The 21,168-nt window shown below is 43.3% G+C and overlaps 1 protein-coding gene across 1 annotated transcript in view; it reads right to left on the bottom strand.

The window, feature by feature from the left end:
* The window catches only part of BUB1 (BUB1 mitotic checkpoint serine/threonine kinase), a 98,022-nt gene extending 78,065 nt beyond the window's left edge, over positions 1–19,957 (bottom strand). Inside the window, exons 1-4 of the mRNA XM_073672761.1 lie at positions 19,814–19,957; positions 15,434–15,480; positions 11,733–11,824; positions 5,971–6,041 (exon numbers count right to left, since the gene is read on the bottom strand). Of these exons, the coding sequence (XP_073528862.1) occupies positions 5,971–6,041; positions 11,733–11,824; positions 15,434–15,480; positions 19,814–19,836 (233 nt within the window). The 5' untranslated portion in view covers positions 19,837–19,957. The remainder of the gene's footprint in view (positions 1–5,970; positions 6,042–11,732; positions 11,825–15,433; positions 15,481–19,813) is intronic.
* Between the last annotated feature and the right edge of the window lie 1,211 nt (positions 19,958–21,168).

The raw sequence follows: 21,168 nt of genomic DNA on the forward strand, positions 1-21,168 counted from the left end.
CACCATCATTGTGTGGGCATTAAGTGCGCAGTGGTAGCCGGCGTCCTGTGTGCTCCGTTCTGAGATGAAATCTCCATCTGCACCACCTCCAGTGCCATTTTATTGAACTCCTGCACATAGTCCTTAAAGAGGCAGGTCACTGAAAAATCAGAGACCTGCACAAGAAACAGGAGGCTGGTGGGGTGCGGAGAACGAGAAGAGCCAGCCTCCTCGTCCCACCCCGACGCACACAAGATTGTCTGAAAACTTCATAAGGAGATCATCAGCAGCCACTGAGCGGATCCCTTCACATCAGGTATATTAGTCAGCATCACAGCGCCATTATAGCCATGCCTTGAGTTTTTAGGGTCAAATCCTGAAGACAGGTTCTCTTTACTAGATTTAGAGGTTTTTTTTGACACCGAATATAATAATTCAAGCCATTTTTTAATCTGTAGTTTCTAGGTTTAAAGGGGCTGTCTGTAGCTAAAATATCCATTTTTTACACTCTAACCACTTTTGTAATTGGCTTAATTATAAGATACCCTACACTTCTCCCTCTCCAGCTAATCCCTAAATGTGGCTTTTATATCACTTTTTGTGATGCAATGTTTCCTTTGAGAGGAGTCTCAAACAGATCACAGGAGGCTGCACTCACTGACCCTCAGCGTCTATCACCCCTCCTGGAACAAGACGTCATAATGGGGCAGTGCTGCAGTTACTTACCTAGCCGCCCTCTGAAGAGCTCTTGGATCCATGGTGATGTGGGAGAGGCAAGCATAGAAACAGAGTGCCGGCACCATCGCTGACGCTGCATCTTTTAACTGGGAAACGAGACATCATGGCGCGGAAATAGAAGTGACAACCACTGCCCCACAGCTTCTAGCACAGACCTCAAGCAAATTGTTACCAGGGGGTGGTGATAGAAGCAGTGACACCAGCGCAGCCCCCAATGACGATTGGTTTGAGGTCAGTGCTAGAAGCCCTGTAGGGCATCACTGGTGTGTCTCACTGCTTCCATCACCTCCCCCTGATGACCTCTTGTTTCACAGCTAGAAGATGTGGCAGCAGAGAAAGAAGTAGAGTTCGGTGATGCATTCACCTCTTACATCCTCCATCACCACGGATCCCAGACAACTTCAAGAATCGGTTGAGTAAAGATGCATTTCTTGTACACAAAATATCACGTTTTAAACATTTGGACTCTTTCCAAAAAGAAAAAAAAAAATGATCTTTTTAAAGGAGACATTTAGCACTCATTAAAAAATACTAAATTTTAAATACCACGTTTATAAATGCTAGAATTGCTGTATGTAGATTTAGGATCTCCCGCATCCTCCATTCTACTAAATACAATCCAAAAGGGAACGAGTTGATCACCAATTAAAACAAAGTTTTACCATTTGCTGTATGTACATTGAGGTATCAAATTTTTCTTCTTGAAGTGGTCACAAAATGTAATGACTGCAAGGCAGAACACTTTCTTTTTTCACCCACAGAAGAACGCACCCTCAATGGTCAGAACAGGCTACCTCTGTGTGAGCTTTAACCCCTTTACCCCCCAGGGTGGTTTGAACGTTAATGACCAGGCAAATTTTTACAATTCTGTCCACTGTCACTTTATGAGGTAATTACTCTGGAACGCTTCAACGGATCCCGCTGATTGTGAGAATGTTTTTTCGTGGCATATTGTACTTCATGATCGTGGTAAAGTTTCATCTATATGACTTGTGTTTGTGAAAACGGAAATTTGGTGAAAATTTTGCAATTTTCAAACTTTGAATTTTCATGCCCTTAAATCAGAGAGATATGTCACACAAAATAGTTAATAAATAACATTTCCCACATGTCTACTTAACACTAGCACAATTTTGGAACCAACATTTTTTTTTGTTGTTAGGAAGTTATAAGGGTTAAAAGTTGACCAGCTTTTTCTCATTTTTTCAACAAAAAATTTTTTTTTTTTGGGGACTACATCACATTTGAAGTGACTTTGAGGGGCCTTTATGACAGAAAATACCCAAAAGTGATACCATTCTAAAAACTGCACCCCTAAAAGGTGCTCAAGACCACATTCAAGAAGTTTATTAACCCTTCACGTGCTTCACAGGAATTTTTGGAATGTGGGAGAAAAAAAAAAAAAGGAACATTTAACTTTTTCCACAAAAATTAATGTTCTAGCCCCAATTTTTTTATTTTCACAACGGTAACAGGAGAAAAATCGACCCCAAAATCTGTTGTGCAATTTCTGCTGAGTGCGCCAATACCCCATATATGGGGAAAATACAGTGTTTGGGCGCAAGGCAGAGTTCAGAAGGGAAGGAGCACTGTGACTTTTTGAACGCAAAATTGGCTGGAATCGAGAGTGGATGCCATGTCGCATTTGAAGAGCCCCTGATGTGCCTAAATAGTGGAAACCCCCCCACAAGTGACCCCATTTTGGAAACTAGACCCCTCAAGGATTTTATCAAGGAGTATAGTCAACATTTTGAACCCAGAGGTACGAAACAGAATTTGATAATTTATTAAATATGATGACCTAATGTTGTCATTAGTCTTGAGCACAAGTGCTCGCTACTTGAGTTTGCATCGGGTACTCGAGTGACATCCTCTACTCCCCGGCCTGCATGTTTCATGGTTGCTAGATCACACCCCCCAAAAAAAAAAAAAACACGCGGGGATCGCTCATGCATGGCAGGCAATCCATGCAACTTTTTTTGGCCACGAAGCATATGGGGCGGAGACTCGAGCATGTCACTCGAGCACCCGATGCAAACTCAAGTAGCTAGCACTTGTGCTCAACACTGGTCGCCATATCGTCATTTTTTTTTTTCTTCTTCTTCTTTCTTTACTTTTGAAAAAACCCTAAACCCTAGCACAACCCTAAACCCTAGCGTTTATTTTTTATGCCGTTCCTCGTGCGGTATAAGTGATTAGACGACTTTATTCTTCGGGTTGGTGTGATTACAGCGATACCAGTTTCATATCGGGTTTTTATGATTGACAGCTGTCACACACTAAAGACGCTTTTTTTTGTTGCAAAGACTAGTTTTTGCATTGCCATATTTTGAGAGCTATAATTTTTCCATATTTCGGCCGATAGTCATGTAAGGGCTTGCTTTTTTGGCACGTGACATTTTTTGATCGCCTTCTATTCCAATTTTTGGGAGGCAGAATAAACAAAAAAACTACAATTCAGGAATTGTATTTGTTTGTTTTTTTATGCCGTTCCACGTATGGTAAAATTGATAAAGCAGCGTTATTCTTTGGGTCAGTACGTTTACAGCGGTACCACATTTATATATTTTTTTATGTTTTGGTGCTTTTACACAATAGAAACTATTTTATAGAAAAAAATATTTTTTCAGCCCCTTTACCCCAGAAGGTGGTTTGCGCGTTAATGACCAGGCCAATTTTTTCAATTCTGACAAGTGTTACTGTGCACGACCAGAGTAACTTCTTACCTCCTGGTGACCCGGACGTCATCATGACGACATCGGGTCACCATGACAACATCCAGGACCCGGAACAGACGGCGCGGGACACCAGACAGGAGGCAAGTATCGGCGCTTACCTTCCCTTGCTCCTCGAAGTCGATAGCAGCATTTCAGGGGTTAATGTGCCAGCAGCGGTGCTTGACCGCTCATGGCACATAGCACTGGGTGTCAGTTGTGACAATCAGCTGACACCTGGCAAAGATCGCCCCGCACCGCTTGTGTGCGGGTGCGATCATAGCACGCGTAATAGTATGTAGCTAGTCCTTAAGGCCCAGGGCACAGCTACGCACCATTACTGACCTCCTCGTAAAGGGGTTAATGATTGCTCTGAAGAAAGGCTATTACAAGCACAGCAGACAGAAGTGCGATTAGTGACACCTTTGAGCTCTCCTCCCTGAACAGACAGTGTGAAGGAGGGACAGTACAGCTCAGGTGACAGTGCTATGGAAGGAGGAGCACTGATAGAAGAGCTTGATGTCATGGCTTTACCCCAGCAGAAGGGCCAGAAGAACGCGGTGTCCAATTTCATGTACTCCTGCACTAACTAGAAGCACTTCACAATAGTAAACAGTGCAGGTTTCTGCTAGCATTGCAGGGGTTAATCTATTGGTTGAGGCTATGTGCCCACGATGCAGAAATGAAGCAGAAAATTTCTGCAGCATTTCTGCATCTCCCTGGCAGAAAAAAAGCATGCAGATTGTGCATGCGTTTTTCCTGCAGAATACATGCGGATCCACATGCGTTTCCGCATGCAGATTGACAAGCGCTTTCCAGGCGATAGCATCACTTGGAAAGTGCTTGACAACTAGGTCACACTGTATAAATCCATGCAAACGGCATGGATTTATACAGTGTGAACCGTACAAATTAAAACAAATAAAGCTATACTCACCCCGGAAGCCCAGGCGTGGCTGCAGCGCCGCTTCCTGTCTGGTTCCTGGCTGCCGGCATATCGCGAGACAGAGCGGTGAAGGGCCTGCGGTCACATGACTGACGTCACCGCAGGTCCTTCAGCGAGAAGCCTTCGGAAAGGGGAGTATAAACTTTATTTGTTATTTTATTCTTTTTTTCACCGGTACAATGGTACCCAGGTCTGGATGAGAGTCTCCTCTCCTCCAGAACTGGGTACCATCCGCACATAGAGACGTATAGAAGCCGCTTGTACAAATGTACAGTCGCGGTTTCTATGCGTCTCAATGCAAGTCAATGGCGGGAGTTCCGCTGCGCTTCCGCAAAATTAAATGACATGCTGCGGATTTTTGTACGCAGCATAAACGCTGCGGAAAAATCCGCAGCATGTGCATAGAACATGCGGAATCCCCTTGGGGACCATGGGGTGCGGATTACCTAGCGTTTCACAAGCCTTTACGCTGCGGAAATTCCGCAGCATAAACGCTTGAAAAACGCTACGTGGGCACACAGCCTCAGAGCTGATGGAGCTTTCCAGTTTTGATGGTCTCAGCTGTTGAGTGTTAGCCACTCTCCTCTGCTATCTCTATATCTATCTCTCTCTCTCTATATATATATCCACACTCGCCACTGGCAATCAGGGCTTGCCAGAGTTCGTTTCATACTGCCTGGTTCTGGAGTTAGAGGTGTTTGATGAGGCGTTTGGAGTGTTCCTCAGAAGACAGTTGTTAGGTGATTTCTCTGTGTGTATATCCTCATCCTCTCCTATTTTGTTTCGCCTTCCTATACTTTCCGTTGTTACACTCTGAGTGCATGTTTGTATGATTGACTGTACATAGTCTGTTAGTCTGGTTTATGTAATTTTATACACAACTCCCCACTTCCCTGGGTGGAGTAGGGGACATATAAAGGTAGATTTAGGAGCTCAGCAAGTCATGTGGCCCCAGCATCCTCACCATCAGAATTAATCCGGGGAGCAAGGATAGCAAGGGCACCCGTAGCCTGGAGGTATCCTGCAACAGTGCTGTGACATTTGTAATATAACAGCTAAACTCAGCTGTGCTGTCCCTCACCCACACACTGTCAGGACATTATCTGAGAGGCACTAAATCCTCTATGCCATACTCACATCACTTTCTAATGATTCAGGAGGTTAGACCAGGAGATCACATCATGTCATTAGATCTTACACAGGAGTGGCCTGTCGTGAAATATTGTGGGGTATGATATTTTTTCCTGCTCATTAATGAGCCAGGTTCATAACTCACAGCAAGTGGTTATACACTAAGTGAACAAATATTTGTTTAATGGCAACAATTTAGCCAAAGAAAAAAAAAAGTCACGAGACACAAAACACTTACCACAGATAGACTTGCCTATACTGCTGGATCAGCCTTGGCTCAGGACCATTTATGTTAATTCAATTTCTAATTTAGATTGCTTTAAATTATCACTTTTCGGTCTTAACCTGATCTGAGCTGCTGTCTAAAAACTGCTTTTCCAAAATGTAGGCCACAAGTCACATTCTAGAGATTTATTTCCAGCATGGCTTCTGCCGAGAAATGTCAGTGAAGAAAACACTTACGCTCTAGGATCGTCCCAACTAACGTACACTCCCGAGTTACTTGTAGATTGAATTGCCAATTCTGCGGAGTCCTATATGAAAATATTCAATAGTGAAAGGGGCAAAAACAAAAAAAAGATATTTTATCATCTTACAAAGACAGTCTAAGAAACTGACAGTATAAACTCATCACATAATAGGTGAAATAGCACCTTCTAAAATAAAGAAAAAAAATAAATTCACCTTTAACATTTAAATTGCAACCTCCAGGTTTCAGAAACTGAGGAGTAATCAAATATGCCAATTAGGATGCTCTGTGAACCAGTATTGTGGCCAAAAGGCTCAGTGCACCGTTTTGCTCTCCCTCATTGGTGGCGATTTAAAGCTCTGCCTTGCCTGAGCGAGCACTGTCTGCAGAGAAAACTCAGGCAAGCCAGCGCTGTCAATCACCAGTGAGAAAGGTGGAGGCTATGCCAATCTAGCATGCTGAACAGTGCACTGAGGCTACTGGCAAGCCAGTTGTGCACTGGACTCACCAATTGGCATATGTAATAAAGAGGCTTCCTGAGAATTCTTTCAACATGACCAACATCACTTTTTAAGCTGCAACCCTCACCCCTCTATCCCCCTTTAGGCATGTCTTGGGACACATTGCATCCTGAAGAAACAAAGCTTAAAATGTGTCTCAACTGTAAGGGAATGTTCACACGTTGAGTATTTGCAGCAGAATTGTCTACACCAGAGTGTTGGTAGGAAAAATAATGTTTAAAACACACATTTTTGATGCGTTTAAGTGTTTTTCCCCCTATTTGAATAGGTGAGAAATGCTGCAAAAACACTCAAAGAATTTACTTCCTGCAGACTGAAAAAAAGAAAAAACAAACAGTGATGGTTCAAATCACAAGGCAAAATTAAGCAGCATGTGCATGAGAAATCTCATTCACTTTACTGCTACTGTAAAGTGTAGCATATTACCCTTGAAACGTGCTGAAAATACGCAGCAGAAACGCAGAGTGTGAACAAGCCCTAAGGGTGAGGAGCAGCATCATGAACAAACATAACTGATCTGCTCTCTCACCCATGGGGCTGAGGCAGACTCCCATAAAGTCTGAGCAGAGGGGGCTCAAGCTTCAGTCCTGCTCCATCAGTCTCCATGTAATTTGTGACGCTCTCAGACTGACTGAGCAGCACAGGTTTACGACGTGCATACAAGCTTCAGATTCTGCAGGACATCGGCAGCAGCTAGAAGACTTAAAGTGTGATTTATATGGGATATACCCCCTACAAGGCAATGCCATAAGTTGGGTTGACAGCTTGTGTTTACCAATGATTGCAAGCTTAGTGTGCAACAGAAAAAATACAATAAAATGTCAACTATATATTTTATTGTTTCACTGCATCTAGAATGAAAAGAGCGACTCAGCATTATCAGACGTGACTGATTCACTTTAAGAATATGTGCAATTAACCTGCAGATGTGGAGTTAATCAGCAGTTAGTGTTATGAAGGCGCCCAGCCGCCATAACGAAACTTCAGCTCCCAGGAGAAAATAAACTTTGTCCCAGGAGCCTCTGGCTTTCCTACAGCACAGAGTGGCAGCTGTAAAGAAGCCCGGCAATATGACTGACAGCTGGCTTTGCACTATAGAGCTTGCTGTCAGTCAGTGCTGGGTTGTGCCAACAGCTGGCGCTCACAGAACAATGAGTGATGACTGAAGTCATGCCAGCATAACAAAGCAGTCAGCTTACAGATGGTAAAGCAGCTGGGGACCTTTTTTATGGTTACTTAAGGGGATGTTCGGTCCAAAAATCATTAAGTTTGCAGTCACTGTGCGCTGCGGGGGATTCACTGGTTTCTGACCCGGGACCAGAGGATATGTATGAGTTATACATACTCCCCGGCCAATGGGTGCAGCCTCGCTACATACAGTCATGGCCAAAAGTATTGAGAATGAGACAAATAGTAATTTTTCCAAAGTTTACTGCTTCATTTTTTGTTATGGCAATTTGCATATACTCCTGAATGTCAAAGAGTGATCAGCTTAACAGCAATTACTGTACTTGCAAAGTCAATATTTGCCCAGAAAATGAACTTTAACCCCCAAAACACATTTCAACATCATTGCAGTCCTGCCTTAAAAGGAGCAGCTAACATCGTTTTAGTGATTGATCCATTAACACAGGTGTGGGTGTTGATGAGGACAGGGCTGGCGATCAGTCATGATTAAGTAAGAATGACATCACTGGACACTTTAAAAGGAGGCTGGTTCTTGGTATCATTGTTTCTCTTCAGTTAACCATGGTTATCTCTAAAGAAACACGTGCAGCCATCATTGCACTGCACAAAAATGGCCTAACAGGGAAGAGTATCGCAGCTACAAAGATTGCACCTCAGTCAACAATCTATCGCATCATCAAGAACTTCAAGGAGAGAGCTTCCATTGTTGTCAAAAAGGCTCCAGGGCGCCCAAGAAAGACCAGCAAGCGCCAGGACCGTATCTTAAAACTGTTTCAGCTGCGGGATCGGACTACCAGCAGTGCCGAGCTTGCTCAGGAATGGCAGCAGGCTGGTATGAGTGCTTCTGCACGCACTGTGAGGCGGAGACTCTTTGAGCAAGGGCTGGTTTCAAGGAGGGCAGCAAAGAAGCCACTTCTCTCCAGAAAAAACATCAGGGACCGACTGATATTCTGCAAAAGGTACAGGGAGTGGACTGCTGAGGACTCGGGCAAAGTCATTTTCTCTGATGAATCCCCTTTTCGATTGTTTGGGACATCTGGAAAACAGCTTATTCGGAGAAGAAGAGGTGAGCGCTACCACCAGTCTTGTCTCATGCCAACTGTAAAGCATCCTGAAACCATTCATGTGTGGGGTTGCTTCTCAGCCAAGGGAATCGGCTCACTCACAGTCTTGCCTAAAAACTCAGCCATGAATAAAGAATGGTACCAGAATGTCCTCCAAGAGCAACTTCTCCCAACCGTCCAAGAGCAGTTTGGCGCCCAACAATGCCTTTTCCAGCATGATGGAGCACCTTGCCATAAAGCAAAGGTGATAACAAAATGGCTCATGGAACAAAACATAGAGATTTTGGGTCCATGGCCTGGAAACTCCCCAGATCTTAATCCCATTGAGAACTTGTGGTCAATCATCCAGAGACGGGTGGACAAACAAAAACAAACAAATTCTGGCAAAATGCAAGCATTGATTATGCAAGAATGGACTGCTATCAGTCAGGATTTGGTCCAAAAGTTGATTGAGAGCATGCCAGGGAGAATTACAGAGGTCTTGAAGAAGAAGGGGCAACACTGCAAATATTGACTTGCTGCATTAACTCATTCTAACTGTCAATATAACCTATTGGTACTCATAATATGATTGCAATTATATTTCTGTATGTGATACAAACATCAGACAAACACTAATAAAAACCAGAGGCCAGCAGATCATGTGAAAATATAATTTTGGTGTCATTCTCAAAACTTTTGGCCATTACTGTACACTTGTATGGAGCGAGGCCAGGCCCTCAAGTCAGGCCCACCTACTGGGCAGCCACATCACTAGACGGGACGCAGTCTCACTCAATACAAGTATATGGAGCGAGACCGCACACACTAGACTACTCTGATTGGGAATATGTATAACTCGTATATACCATCTGGTTCCAACTTAGAAACCGGCAAATCCCCGCAGTGCACAGTGCCTGCGCTTGGGGATTCATAAGTCTGCAGTCACACAGTGACTGCAGACTTATCATTTCAGACCAGACAACCCCTTTAACCTGCAGATTAACAGTGTTTAGGGACATGATCGGTTCCTTCTAATTCTAAAGCTCCAGGTTTTAGCAGTCTACCTACATTTAAAGAAGCACTCAATTTTTTATCTGATTAATATATTGCAATCATCATATTACATGGCACTGTAAACTTACAATTTTCATTTTGCCCTTCTACCCAACCAGTTCTCTTTTCCATGAGGCCTAGGACATCACCTGATTAAAAGCCGACTAACTGAATCCTTCTAAGCTCCATGTAGAAACAGGAGGTCAATTTTCCCCTGCATGACTCACGAGTCACTGCAAAAGTTCTGGGCAGGAAGGAAGAGGGGGGGGGGGGCAGCGGGGTCAGGAGTTGAAAAGAGGAATGGTAAATGTAGGGAAAAGTGACTTCCTGCTTCTACATAGAGCAGAGAAAAGAAGAATTAGCTGGATAGAGAGGCAAAATGAGCAATTGTAAGTACACAGTGCCATATAATATGATGACTGCAATATATTGAAAGGCTAAAAACCTTTGATGAGAGTGCTTCTTTAACCACAAACCACCACCACATAGATGACAATAGAACCAAACTACCTGCCCCCACTTGTTGCCAACGTACATTTGGTTGGTTAGGATTAGATTACCCTGGATTTGTTTGCAGTTTGCCACCACACAGACTAAATTGGCATTATGGACACAAACCAGTTTACATTTTAAAGGGAATTGTCCACTTTATATTGATTTTAACAGAAACTTAATAGAGCCACAAAAATCGTGTCCACTGTAATAAGTATTCCAGGGTCTTCTGGTCTTTTTAGTGCAGCTTTCCTCACTGACTATGCAGTGACATGTAAATGTTTGGACACCCCTTCTCAAAATACTATCATTGTGAATAGTCAAGCAAGTTGAAAATGAAATGATCTCTCATACTTCCCTGATCACTTGCAGATTTAACTGTGCGATTAGGCTAAGTGCCCACGATGCAGAAATGCTGCAGATTTTTTCCGCATCTCCCTGGCAGGAAAAACGCATGCGGATTTTACATGCGTGTTTCCCGCCAGGTAGTAAGCGTTTGTCAAGCGTTTTTGCATGCATTTCTGCATGCGGGTTATCAAGCGCTTCTCCAAGCGATTTTACCATCATTTGGAAAAGTGCTTGACAACTTGGTCACACTATATAAATCCATGCAACCGGCATGGATTTATATAGTGTTACCAAGTGAATAGTTATATAAAAAAAAAAAAAAAAAAAGAATAAGAATGGTAAAAAATAAAGATTATACTTACCTTCTGATGGCCCCCGATCTTTTCTCCGCTGCATCCAGTCTCTTGTACGGCTCGCGGTGGTGTGAAAGGACCTTTCATGACGTCATTTAGTCATGTGACGGGTCACGTGACCGCCAAAGTCAACGGTCGCGTGACCTGTCACATGACTAAATGACGTAATGGAAGGTCCTTTTAGACCATCGCGAGCTGTACAAGAGACCGGGGGCCATCGGAAGGTCAGTATAATCTTTATTTTTTATTTTAAATTTTTTTTTTTTTTTTTTTTTAACAGATACTATGGTACCCGGGTCTGGAGGAGAGTCTCCTCTTCTCCAGACCCGGGTATCATCCACACATTGAATCGCTTAATATCCGCATGTGCACATGTAGTCATGTGGATATTAAGCGATTCAAAGCAAGTCAATGGCGGCAATTACGCTGCGTGTCCGCAAAATTACTGGACATGCTGTGTATTTTTCCGCAATGATAATCCGCAGCGGAAATTTCCACAGCATGTGCACAGCACATGCGGATTATCATTGGGGACTATGGGGCACGTATTACCAAGAGTTTTCACTGCGGAAATTCCGCTTGAAAAACGCATAGTGGGCACGCAGCCTTAGAACGCAGCGTTTTGGATGCAGCAAAAATACGCAGCATCTAAAATGCTGCCATTCCTGATCATGGGGACATATCCTTATCATTGTCATCATAGACATTACCGGTTATAAGTAAAGTAATATACAGATGGCTACAGAAGCTTTACCTGACATTTGCCAAGTGATAAAGGAGCAACCTCTGATGCCGGCACCATCTGATTTGCAATCTTGGAATCCTTTAGGGGCTGCACAGAGTTATCTACAGAAATTAACAAAAACAATACATTACTGTCAGACTGGTAACTAGAACAAGCAATTCTCATTCTGCAGAACCTATCCGCATTTAGGCTATGTTCCCACATGTGTTTTTTTTTTTTTACGTCAGAAATCTGCAGCAAAACGGATCTGAAAGGAAATCCGCTGCATTGAAACCGCAGGTCTTGATGGGTTTTTTCAGCTTTTTTTCACTGTCATTTATTTAAGCATGTACATAAAGTTGTGGAGAAACAAAAACAACAAAAAAAAATTACCTGCGTTTTTAGGTGCGTTTCTCACCACCCATTACTTTCTATGGGTGAAAAGATGCTGAAAGAAGTGACATGCTCTATTTTCCAAAAAACCAACCAAAGCACAAAATAGAAAGCAAAAAAAATTAAAAAACCACACCACACAAGATTTGTGAACAGAGAATTCTGGTCTCTCAGACTTTGTTGGTACTGCAAAATGCAGCTGAAGTTTTGCTGCAGATTTTTATGCAAATTACGCTGAAAAACCCAACATGTGTGAACATAGCCTTACACAAGGGAGGAGAAAGCATACAAACAACCACAATAAAGTAATACGTAGCAACCTTCTCTAAAGACAACAGCACTGAGTATTTCACAAAACATTTCTGGAAGTATGAACATCTTGCAGTTTCTGTGTTTAGTGTCAAACTTTCACTGACAGTGGGCATCTGTGAGATCTCTGTAACCCCCAAACAGATTACAGGTGTGCAGGGTGAAAGAACACAAGTGAAGCTAAGGAGATTCTGCAGCTTCACTTGACCTCACTTTAACAGAGCATCGCTTTCTCTTCTAGCCCACTTTGCCGATGACATGCCAACTAACAACCGTCTCCCTGAAGCCTATCAAACGTGAAATAGGCAAAGATGCCGAAAAAACAAGTAGCAGCTGTCTAAATTTTTAGACCCATGAGAAAAAAAAAAATGCAAAAGTTACAGACAACCCCATTAATAGTGCAGTTTAAAAAGGATTTTTGATATTCGCCATAAAATCTGAAGTAGCCTTAATTGACAGACAAGACTATGGGTGTATGCTGCTGCCACCAAGAATCACACTTAAAGAAAAAAGTCGGATCCTCCTCAGCAGGCTACACGCCTACAGGCACCAACGAGAAAGCAGGAGAAGCAGCATAAGGGAGAAACATACCAGTCCAAACAAGGACAATTAAAAGTGCGCGCCGTGTCCCACAATGAAGCCTAAAAGAAAGATTTCAGGCCAAGAATAAAAATACTCTTTTCTCAAGTGACTCACTGGAGGACACAGGAAATCATGTGACATCCTGAAGTAGTCCAAGGGGTGGAAAACCGAAAAATGCAAGAACAAAGTTATAAGGATGGTGAGGCAGGTCCCTCAGGCCATAACCTTGTAACTGCCAATGTAAAACCCTTCTACCGGCTGTCAGCCCAGGCAATGCAATAAACTCCGTAAAATTTTGTTAAAGTGTCGATGGAAGACCAAGCCGCAGACTTACAGAGGTGCAAAATAGGAGCCTGAAACAGTGAACAGCCCAGGATGCTCATACTTCTCTGGTGGAGTGAGCTCTAACCACTAGCAAAGGCACTCTGTCCATAACCAGATACGCTACTGAAAGGCAGAACTTATCCAGTGAGGGATAGTACCCTTACAGGCAGACAGACCTCTAAGAGGGCCTATTAGGTCTACAACGGGCACTGTACACCATTAAGATCACAGAGATCCAAGGTTTCTGGTAATAAGGAACAGAGAGACACCCTGAAGGAAAGCCACGATTTGGGAATACTTGAAAGTCAGATTCTTCTGAAAAAGGTCAGGGCAGGAAGTAAGTCCTTAAAAGGCACTGAAGGCTAGGCCAAACTCCAAGGCGGCGAGGGGATCTTGAAGAGAGAATAAAAGGTGAGAAATAGTTGGAATCAACAAAAAAGTGAGCTTCTTAGCATGTGTGACAATGAAGGTTTTTGAGCTCTAATCATATTCTGCAACAAAGTGATTGAGAAGCCTGAAGACTTCATAACTGCTGCTTCAACATATAAATAATAAACTGACCAAGTTTTTTTCAATAAACTGACCAAGTGTGAATTTGGGTGGAAGAGGACTCTGGAAAAATAGTTCTTGATGATCTAGCAGTCTCATGGAGCGTCTGCAAAGAGGTGATTACTTTTGTGTACTGGGATCTTCTTAATCAATGTGTGGCCACAAAGAAAATAGGAATCCCTTCAGACTTTATCAATATAGGCACAGGTACAGAAGAAGGAACAGAAAAGAAAACAAGCACTGAGCACATGGCATAGCCAAAGCATTGGAGATGATCAGTAGAGGGTCGTGGAACCTAGACATGAATTGATACACTGTGGTTTAGTCTGGATTCCATCAATATCTGGCATGCTGCATGAGATCACTTCCCTGCAGAAAGCTCATTGGCATCTTAGGAAAAAAAAAATCAAAAATCACAACCCAGTTGTCCACAACACTAGACAGCAGAGATTGGGTAGAACGAAGAATGCTAGCACACAAGATTCTTAAAACTTTGCCAAGACGAGACAATGTTCCATCCTGATGGTTGATGTTACCATAGCGGTAACATTTTTTGGTCTGGATATGGACAGGTAGGCAAGACAGCTGGACCTCACAAAGGAGACGACAGACGAATGGCCTTGAGCTCCAGAATGTTGAAAGGAGGAATGACTATATTATTTTTCTGGAGAGGTTTGTACCTCTTGGAGACCGCTCCTCAACAGAGAAGACTGGCGTCCGTCGTCACGATCTGCCGATGATTAGACCCATCACCAGATCGGAGACTGGCTGACACTGGGCAGAAGGAAAACCGGACAGTCCAGGGAGAATATAGTCTAGCACAAACGAGAAAGGATTGAGCTGCAGTGAGCTGGTCCAGAACCGAGCAAATAAGGTATGGCCTTGATGGCAGCAACCATAGAGCCCAAAACTTTCATGCAGAAGCAGACGAGGAAAGGTGAGGTACACCTCAGGGAACGGATACCAGTCTGGAGAGTGAACATCTTGTTTTCTGGAAGAAAACCTTTAGCTCAGACCATGTTGAATGGCTTTCCTAGAAAAAAAAAAAAAAAAAGCTGAGACGATAAACAGTAATCAGAGGACCTTGGTTTGGGTTTACCACGATGAGTCCGATCCAATTGCTACTGTTAGAAGCAGATGCCAACTGTCTAATACAACTAGTGTGCGCCTGGTGTGGAGAAAGCTCAGCTCTTGAACAAAGCTCCACACACCCACACAAAGGGTTTTACTTTGGGTACTCCACATTAGAGCAGATGACTTGCTACTAGTCATATAGGCAGTGCTGTTCTGGGAATAGTCATGCTGTCTGGACTAAAGCCAGTTTGTAGATATAGTAAAGCAAGTACATCTCGCTTCACAGTATATGCCTCAGAGACATGACTTCAGCCTGATCTATGCGACTAATCAGATACGTAAATTGCATAAAGTGGGCCGATTGAATATTGATAAAAATTAACAATGGCATATGATACATTTTATTTAATTGCAATAAAATCCATTTTTTATAAATTACAGAATTGTTTACCCAAGATAGTTATCCAGGCTCTTGGGCAACATAATTTTGGAATATTTACCTTGTATTTGTTGATTATTTTGAGGAATCGTCGTCATCTGAGACACGCTAGAGTGAAGAACAAAAGAAAAATGTTATTAGTGACAGAAAGACGACAACATCTAATTGTGAAGACCCGGGGTCGTCCGCGGGCGTAATACTAAGACAACACAGGGTGAGGGTAAAATCGTGTGGCAATACTATATTGAACCAAACGGACAATAAACATATAGAACAATCCCATGAAATGCCCAAGATTGTACAACATAACAGTTTCACCCTTCTGCTGGCCCGATGGGAATAGAACAGCTGTGACTTTGGGACTTCCAGGGCCCATTACCTCAACCAGTGGCCCCTGCTTTAGGCGGCAAGCTTAGGAAGCTGACAGTCCATCAAGGTACAAGGCCAAGAGACCCGAGGGTCCCACCCTGGGGCCAGATGACCGGCTGGTCCCAATCTGGCTTCTCCGAATGTCTCCATGGGTTCCAGGTGACCGTAGGGTCCCACCTGGCAACCCCAACCATATCCATGAGGCCAGGTGACTTTGTCCCATCCTTGTCTCCCCAAATGTATCAATGGGTTCTCTGATGGTCAAGGGAGCTGATCCATATCCTTACAGTCAGGGCTGTTAACCCTTAGGCTGTAATCATGTAAAATCCAAATCTGTGTCTCTCTGGATCGAGCCATGCTACCAAGCTAATGGTCTGAAGAGTGCCTGATCTTTGATTCTCCTTTTAAAGTCTGTCTGCTACAGAGGCCTTGTTCCTTAAATAGTTCACATTTGTTCTTTCAAGTACACATCAACAGGGCAAAAATTAGGGATGATATTCCACAGGGTTCAGGCGTCATTGTTTGAGCGTTTAATCAATTTACATAGTTGGTAAAGCAGGGGACTCTTTAAAACAACATCTAGCTTGCTTTAGTATAATATGTAATTAGTATAGTAACAAACATTGCTTCACGACCAAGAGAAGTCAACATTCAGGTTTATACACATAATCGTACAGTACAGACCAAAAGTTTGGACACACCTCATTTAAAGATTTTTCTGTATTTTCATGACTATGAAAATTGTGCATTCACACTGAAGGCATCAAAACTATGAATTAACACATGTGGAATTATACACTTAAAGTGTGAAACAACTGAAAATATGTCTTATATTCTAGGCTCTTCAAAGTAGCCACCTTTTGCTTTGATGACTGCTTTGCACACTCTTGGCATTCTCTTGATGAGCTTCAAGAGGTAGTCACCAGAAATGGTTTTCACTTCAGAGCTGTGCCCTGTCAGGTTTAATAAGTGGGATTTCTTGCCTTATAAATGGGGTTGGGACCATCAGTTGTGTTGTGCAGAAGTCTGGTGGATACACAGCTCATAGTCCTACTGAATAGACTGATAGAATTTGTATTATGGCAAGAAAAAAGCAGCTAAGTAAAGAAAAACGAGTGGCCATCATTACTTTAAGAAATGAAGGTCAGTCAGTCCGAAAAATTGGGCAATCTTTGAAAGTGTCCCCAAGTGCAGTTGCAAAAACCATCAAGCGCTACAAAAAAATTGTCTCACATGAGGACCGCCCCAGGAAAGGAAGACCAAGAGTCACCTCTGCTTCTGAGGATAAGTTTATCCGAGTCACCAGCCTCAGAAATCGCAGGTTAACAGCAGCTCAGATTAGAGACCAGGTCAATGCCACACAGAGTTCTAGCAGCAGACACTTCTCTACAACAACTGTTAAGAGGAGACTTTGTGCAGCAGGCTTTCATGGTAAAATAGCTGCTAGGAAACCACTGCTAAGGACAGGCAACAAGCAGAAGAGACTTGTTTGGGCTAAAGAACACAAGGAATGGACATTAGACCAGTGGAAATCTGTGCTTTGGTCTGATGAGTCCAAATTTGAGATCTTTGGTTCCAACCACCGTGTCTTTGTGCGACGCAGAAAAGGTGAACGGATGGACTCTACATGCCTGGGTCCCACCGTGAAGCATGGAGGAAGAGTTGTGATGGTGTGGGGGTGCTTTGCTGGTGACACTGTTGGGGATTTATTCAAAATTGAAGGCATACTGAACCACCATGGCTACCACAGCATCTTGCAGCGGCATGCTATTCCATCCAGTTTGCGTTTAGTTGGACCATCATTTATTTTTCAACAGGACAATGACCCCAAACACACCTCCAGGCTGTGTAAGGGCTATTTCACCAAGAAAGAGAGTGATGGGGAGCTATCCCAGATGACCTGGCCTCCACAGTCACCAGACCTGAACCCAATAGAGATGGTTTGGGGTGAGCTGGACCGCAGAGTGAAGGCAAAAGGGCCAACAAGTACTAAGCATCTCTGGGAACTCCTTCAAGATTGTTGGAAGACCATTTCCGGTGACTACCTCTTGAAGCTCATCAAGAGAATGCCAAGAGTGTGCAAAGCAGTCATCAAAGCAAAAGGTGGCTACTTTGAAGAACCTAGAATATAAGACATATTTCCAGTTGTTTCGCACTTTTTTGTTAAGTATATAATTCCACATGTGTTAATTCATAGTTTTGATGCCTTCAGTGTGAATGTACAATTTTCATAGTCATGAAAATACAGAAAAATCTTTAAATGAGAAGGTGTGTCCAAAATTTTGGTCTGTACTGTATGTCCTTGACCAGCCACAGAAATACACACACATTCACAAGTCAACACAAACAATAGAGTATTTCTCTTGGCTTAACAAATCTAGATGTCCAGCTGATTAAGATAAGCAGCTGTTTCATCACATTGATGATCTATAACTTAGTTGCAGAATAAATAGTTTTGAAATTCAAAATTATTCAGTTTAACTAAAATTCAAGAAAAATACCCAAGTTAGAGTTTAGGGTTTCTTTAAGGTTTATATCCTCTTCAGGAAATGGTTTGTAGTTTTCTTTAGTAACTTTACTTTATTTATCTTGCAAAATATGTGGAAAAGCTTGTAGTATCATCCAGAGCTGCAACCACAATTTTGCAGACTCCAGAAATTAAATCTCCCAGGATCCCCTGCTGACTCAAAAAAAAAATGCCATTTACCTGCAGACATACTGGTAATTGCAACTAAACAGTTTAAATCATGTCTGGCAGAATTACTGGAGCAGAGGCTACAGGGAGAAAACAAAGCTATATATTCTCCCTGCAGCCGGTTTGCTTCCAGTCTTTGGGGCAGTGATTGACAGTCAGCTCCAGAGTCTTTGTGCACAGAAGGCTGTCAACAAATGTGAGTGGTGACCAACAACTCCCTGAGCCTCTCAGATGACTAAAGCGTGCCGCTGCAGAGACAATACAACCTTATTTTCTTCCTGTAGCAGTGCTTGCAGTAATCCTGCCGCCAGTTGCCTACAGATTAACACTATCTGCAAACAAAAATAGAAGATTTGGAAGTTACAGGTTCCCGTTAAAGTCATCCAGGACTTAGATATTGATGGACTGTTACCCAGCAGCATCAGATACAGCAACTCAGCTCCTAGTGAGGTGAATGGTAGCGAGCTGCCGCCACAGATAATGACCAAAAATGAAGGTACCGTACTTTAGGCAGCCGCAAGACTTGGGAGTAGCAGATTGGTGGGAATAGCAGGGAGGGCGCCACGTACCGGGAGAGCTACAGTGCAGAGCGTGGAGAGCGGCCGCACGCACCGGGGAGCGCCACAGCGCGGGGGGACGGCCCCACGCACCGGGGAGCGCCACAGCGCGGGGGGACGGCCCCACGCACCGGGGAGCGCCACAGCGCGGGGGGACGGCCCCACGCACCGGGGAGCGCCACAGCGCGGGGGGACGGCCCCACGCACCGGGGAGCGCCACAGCGCGGGGGGACGGCCCCACGCACCGGGGAGCGCCACAGAGCGGGGAGAACTACAAGTACCAGGCAGGGCTGTGGAGTCGGAGCCCATTTTGGTGGAGTTGGAATAAAATGGACCGACTCAGACTCCTAAAATATATAATAAATTGGGTATAGTAATTCAGTGCAGTTTGTGGGGAATATTTTTTCATAAGAATTTGGGAAAGTTATGAAATGTCCTATAAATGTCTGTCCTGTTCCTGATCTAAGGGTCTAGACTTTTAGCTGAGATGAATCTGTGCTACAGTAAATTTATCACTTATACATGAGCCATGTATGAGGGAGTCAGAGTCATGGAAATTGAGGAGTCGGAGGTTTTGCTGGTACCAGTACGTTAGAGGCAGAGTACGGGGGAGAACTACAAGGCACAGCATGACAAACACATATGAGAAACGAAATCCACCTCACTCCGGATGTGAGACGCTTAAGAACCACAAGTCCCAGCACTCGCTTTCATACAGCAGGGGTCGTTGGTTACAAGTTCGACTAAGCAAAACCTGGCATGCCTCCGGGCTGCTGCCGCTTTCTCCGGGGTCACCGGACGCTACATGTCAGGGACTTACTGGGCACAGCTCTGGCCGTCCATTGCCGGGCTCCGACGCGCTAACAGCGGCTGCTCACCAGCTCGCTTTCTCCACCAGTAACAATTTCAAATCACACGCGAGTTCAAAATGTGTCTCTACGATAGGCGACTGGCGACAGCCAATGAGATTTACAGCTGAGCGGAAGTTGGAGAAAACCGTGAGGTCAGGCAGTGTGAGCACGTGATTAGATTGTCAGCTCGCCGCCGCCGCCATTTTTATTAAGGGTATGGCTAGGGTTGTGGCTAAATCCCAGTGGGCTAAAGGAGCTGGTCCTGCTGTCCTCTGGGCTTTAGCCTTGTCACACAGAGCCGGCTGTTTCCTAGTGGGCAGAGGGACCGCCTCCTTTAGCCGACTTGGATTTAGCCTGCTCTATATAAGAATACTAAAATCTAGTGGGCTAAAGGACACTTATTGTGTATATATATATATATATATATATATATATATATATATATATATATATATATATATATATATATATATATATAAATCCTGTGATGTTATATTTCGCAGCCTGCAGCTAGATATGAAGTCTGATTTCAGATATATATTTTTATACAATTTTTATACGGCGGAATTAAAAAAAAAAATTCTAGCATTTTGATTTTTTCTCGTTACAGATTAATTTATTTTATATTTTGATAGGTCAGACCTTTCTGAACTCAGCAAGACCAAATTTGTGTTTTTTTTATTGTTTTTTTTAATTGGGCAGACAGGATGTTTAGTATTTTTTGTCTCATATTTTTATGATATATGATGTAACTGTCTCATGTCGTGAAGGGGTTAATACTATAAATACTGGACTAATGGACCAAGTCTTTCTGCCGACTTAGATTTAGCCTGCTCTCTATGAGAAAGCTAAATCCCAGTGGGCTAAAGGACCAGGTCCATATGAATGTATACTAGACCTAGCAGGCTAAAGGACCAGGTCTATATGAATGTATACTAGACCTAGCAGGCTAAAGGACCAGGTCTATATGAATGTATACTAGAACTAGCAGGCTAAAGGACCAGGTCCATATGAATGTATACTAGACCTAGCAGGCTAAAGGACCAGGTCCATATGAATGTATACTAGACCTAGCAGGCTAAAGGACCAAATCCATATGAATGTATACTAGACCTAGCAGGCTAAAGGGCCAGGTCCATATGAATGTATACTAGACCTAGCAGGCTAAAGGACCAGGTCTATATGAATGTATACTAGAACTAGCAGGCTAAAGGACCAGGTCCATATGAATGTATACTAGACCTAGCAGCCTAAAGGACCAGGTCCATATGAATATATACTAGACTTAGCAGGCTAAAGGACCAGGTCCACATGAATGTATACT

This window comes from Phyllobates terribilis, unplaced genomic scaffold (assembly GCF_046119375.1).
Source record: "Phyllobates terribilis strain yellow unplaced genomic scaffold, ASM4611937v1 Scaffold_3__8_contigs__length_932513732, whole genome shotgun sequence".
Lineage (NCBI taxonomy): Eukaryota > Metazoa > Chordata > Amphibia > Anura > Dendrobatidae > Phyllobates > Phyllobates terribilis.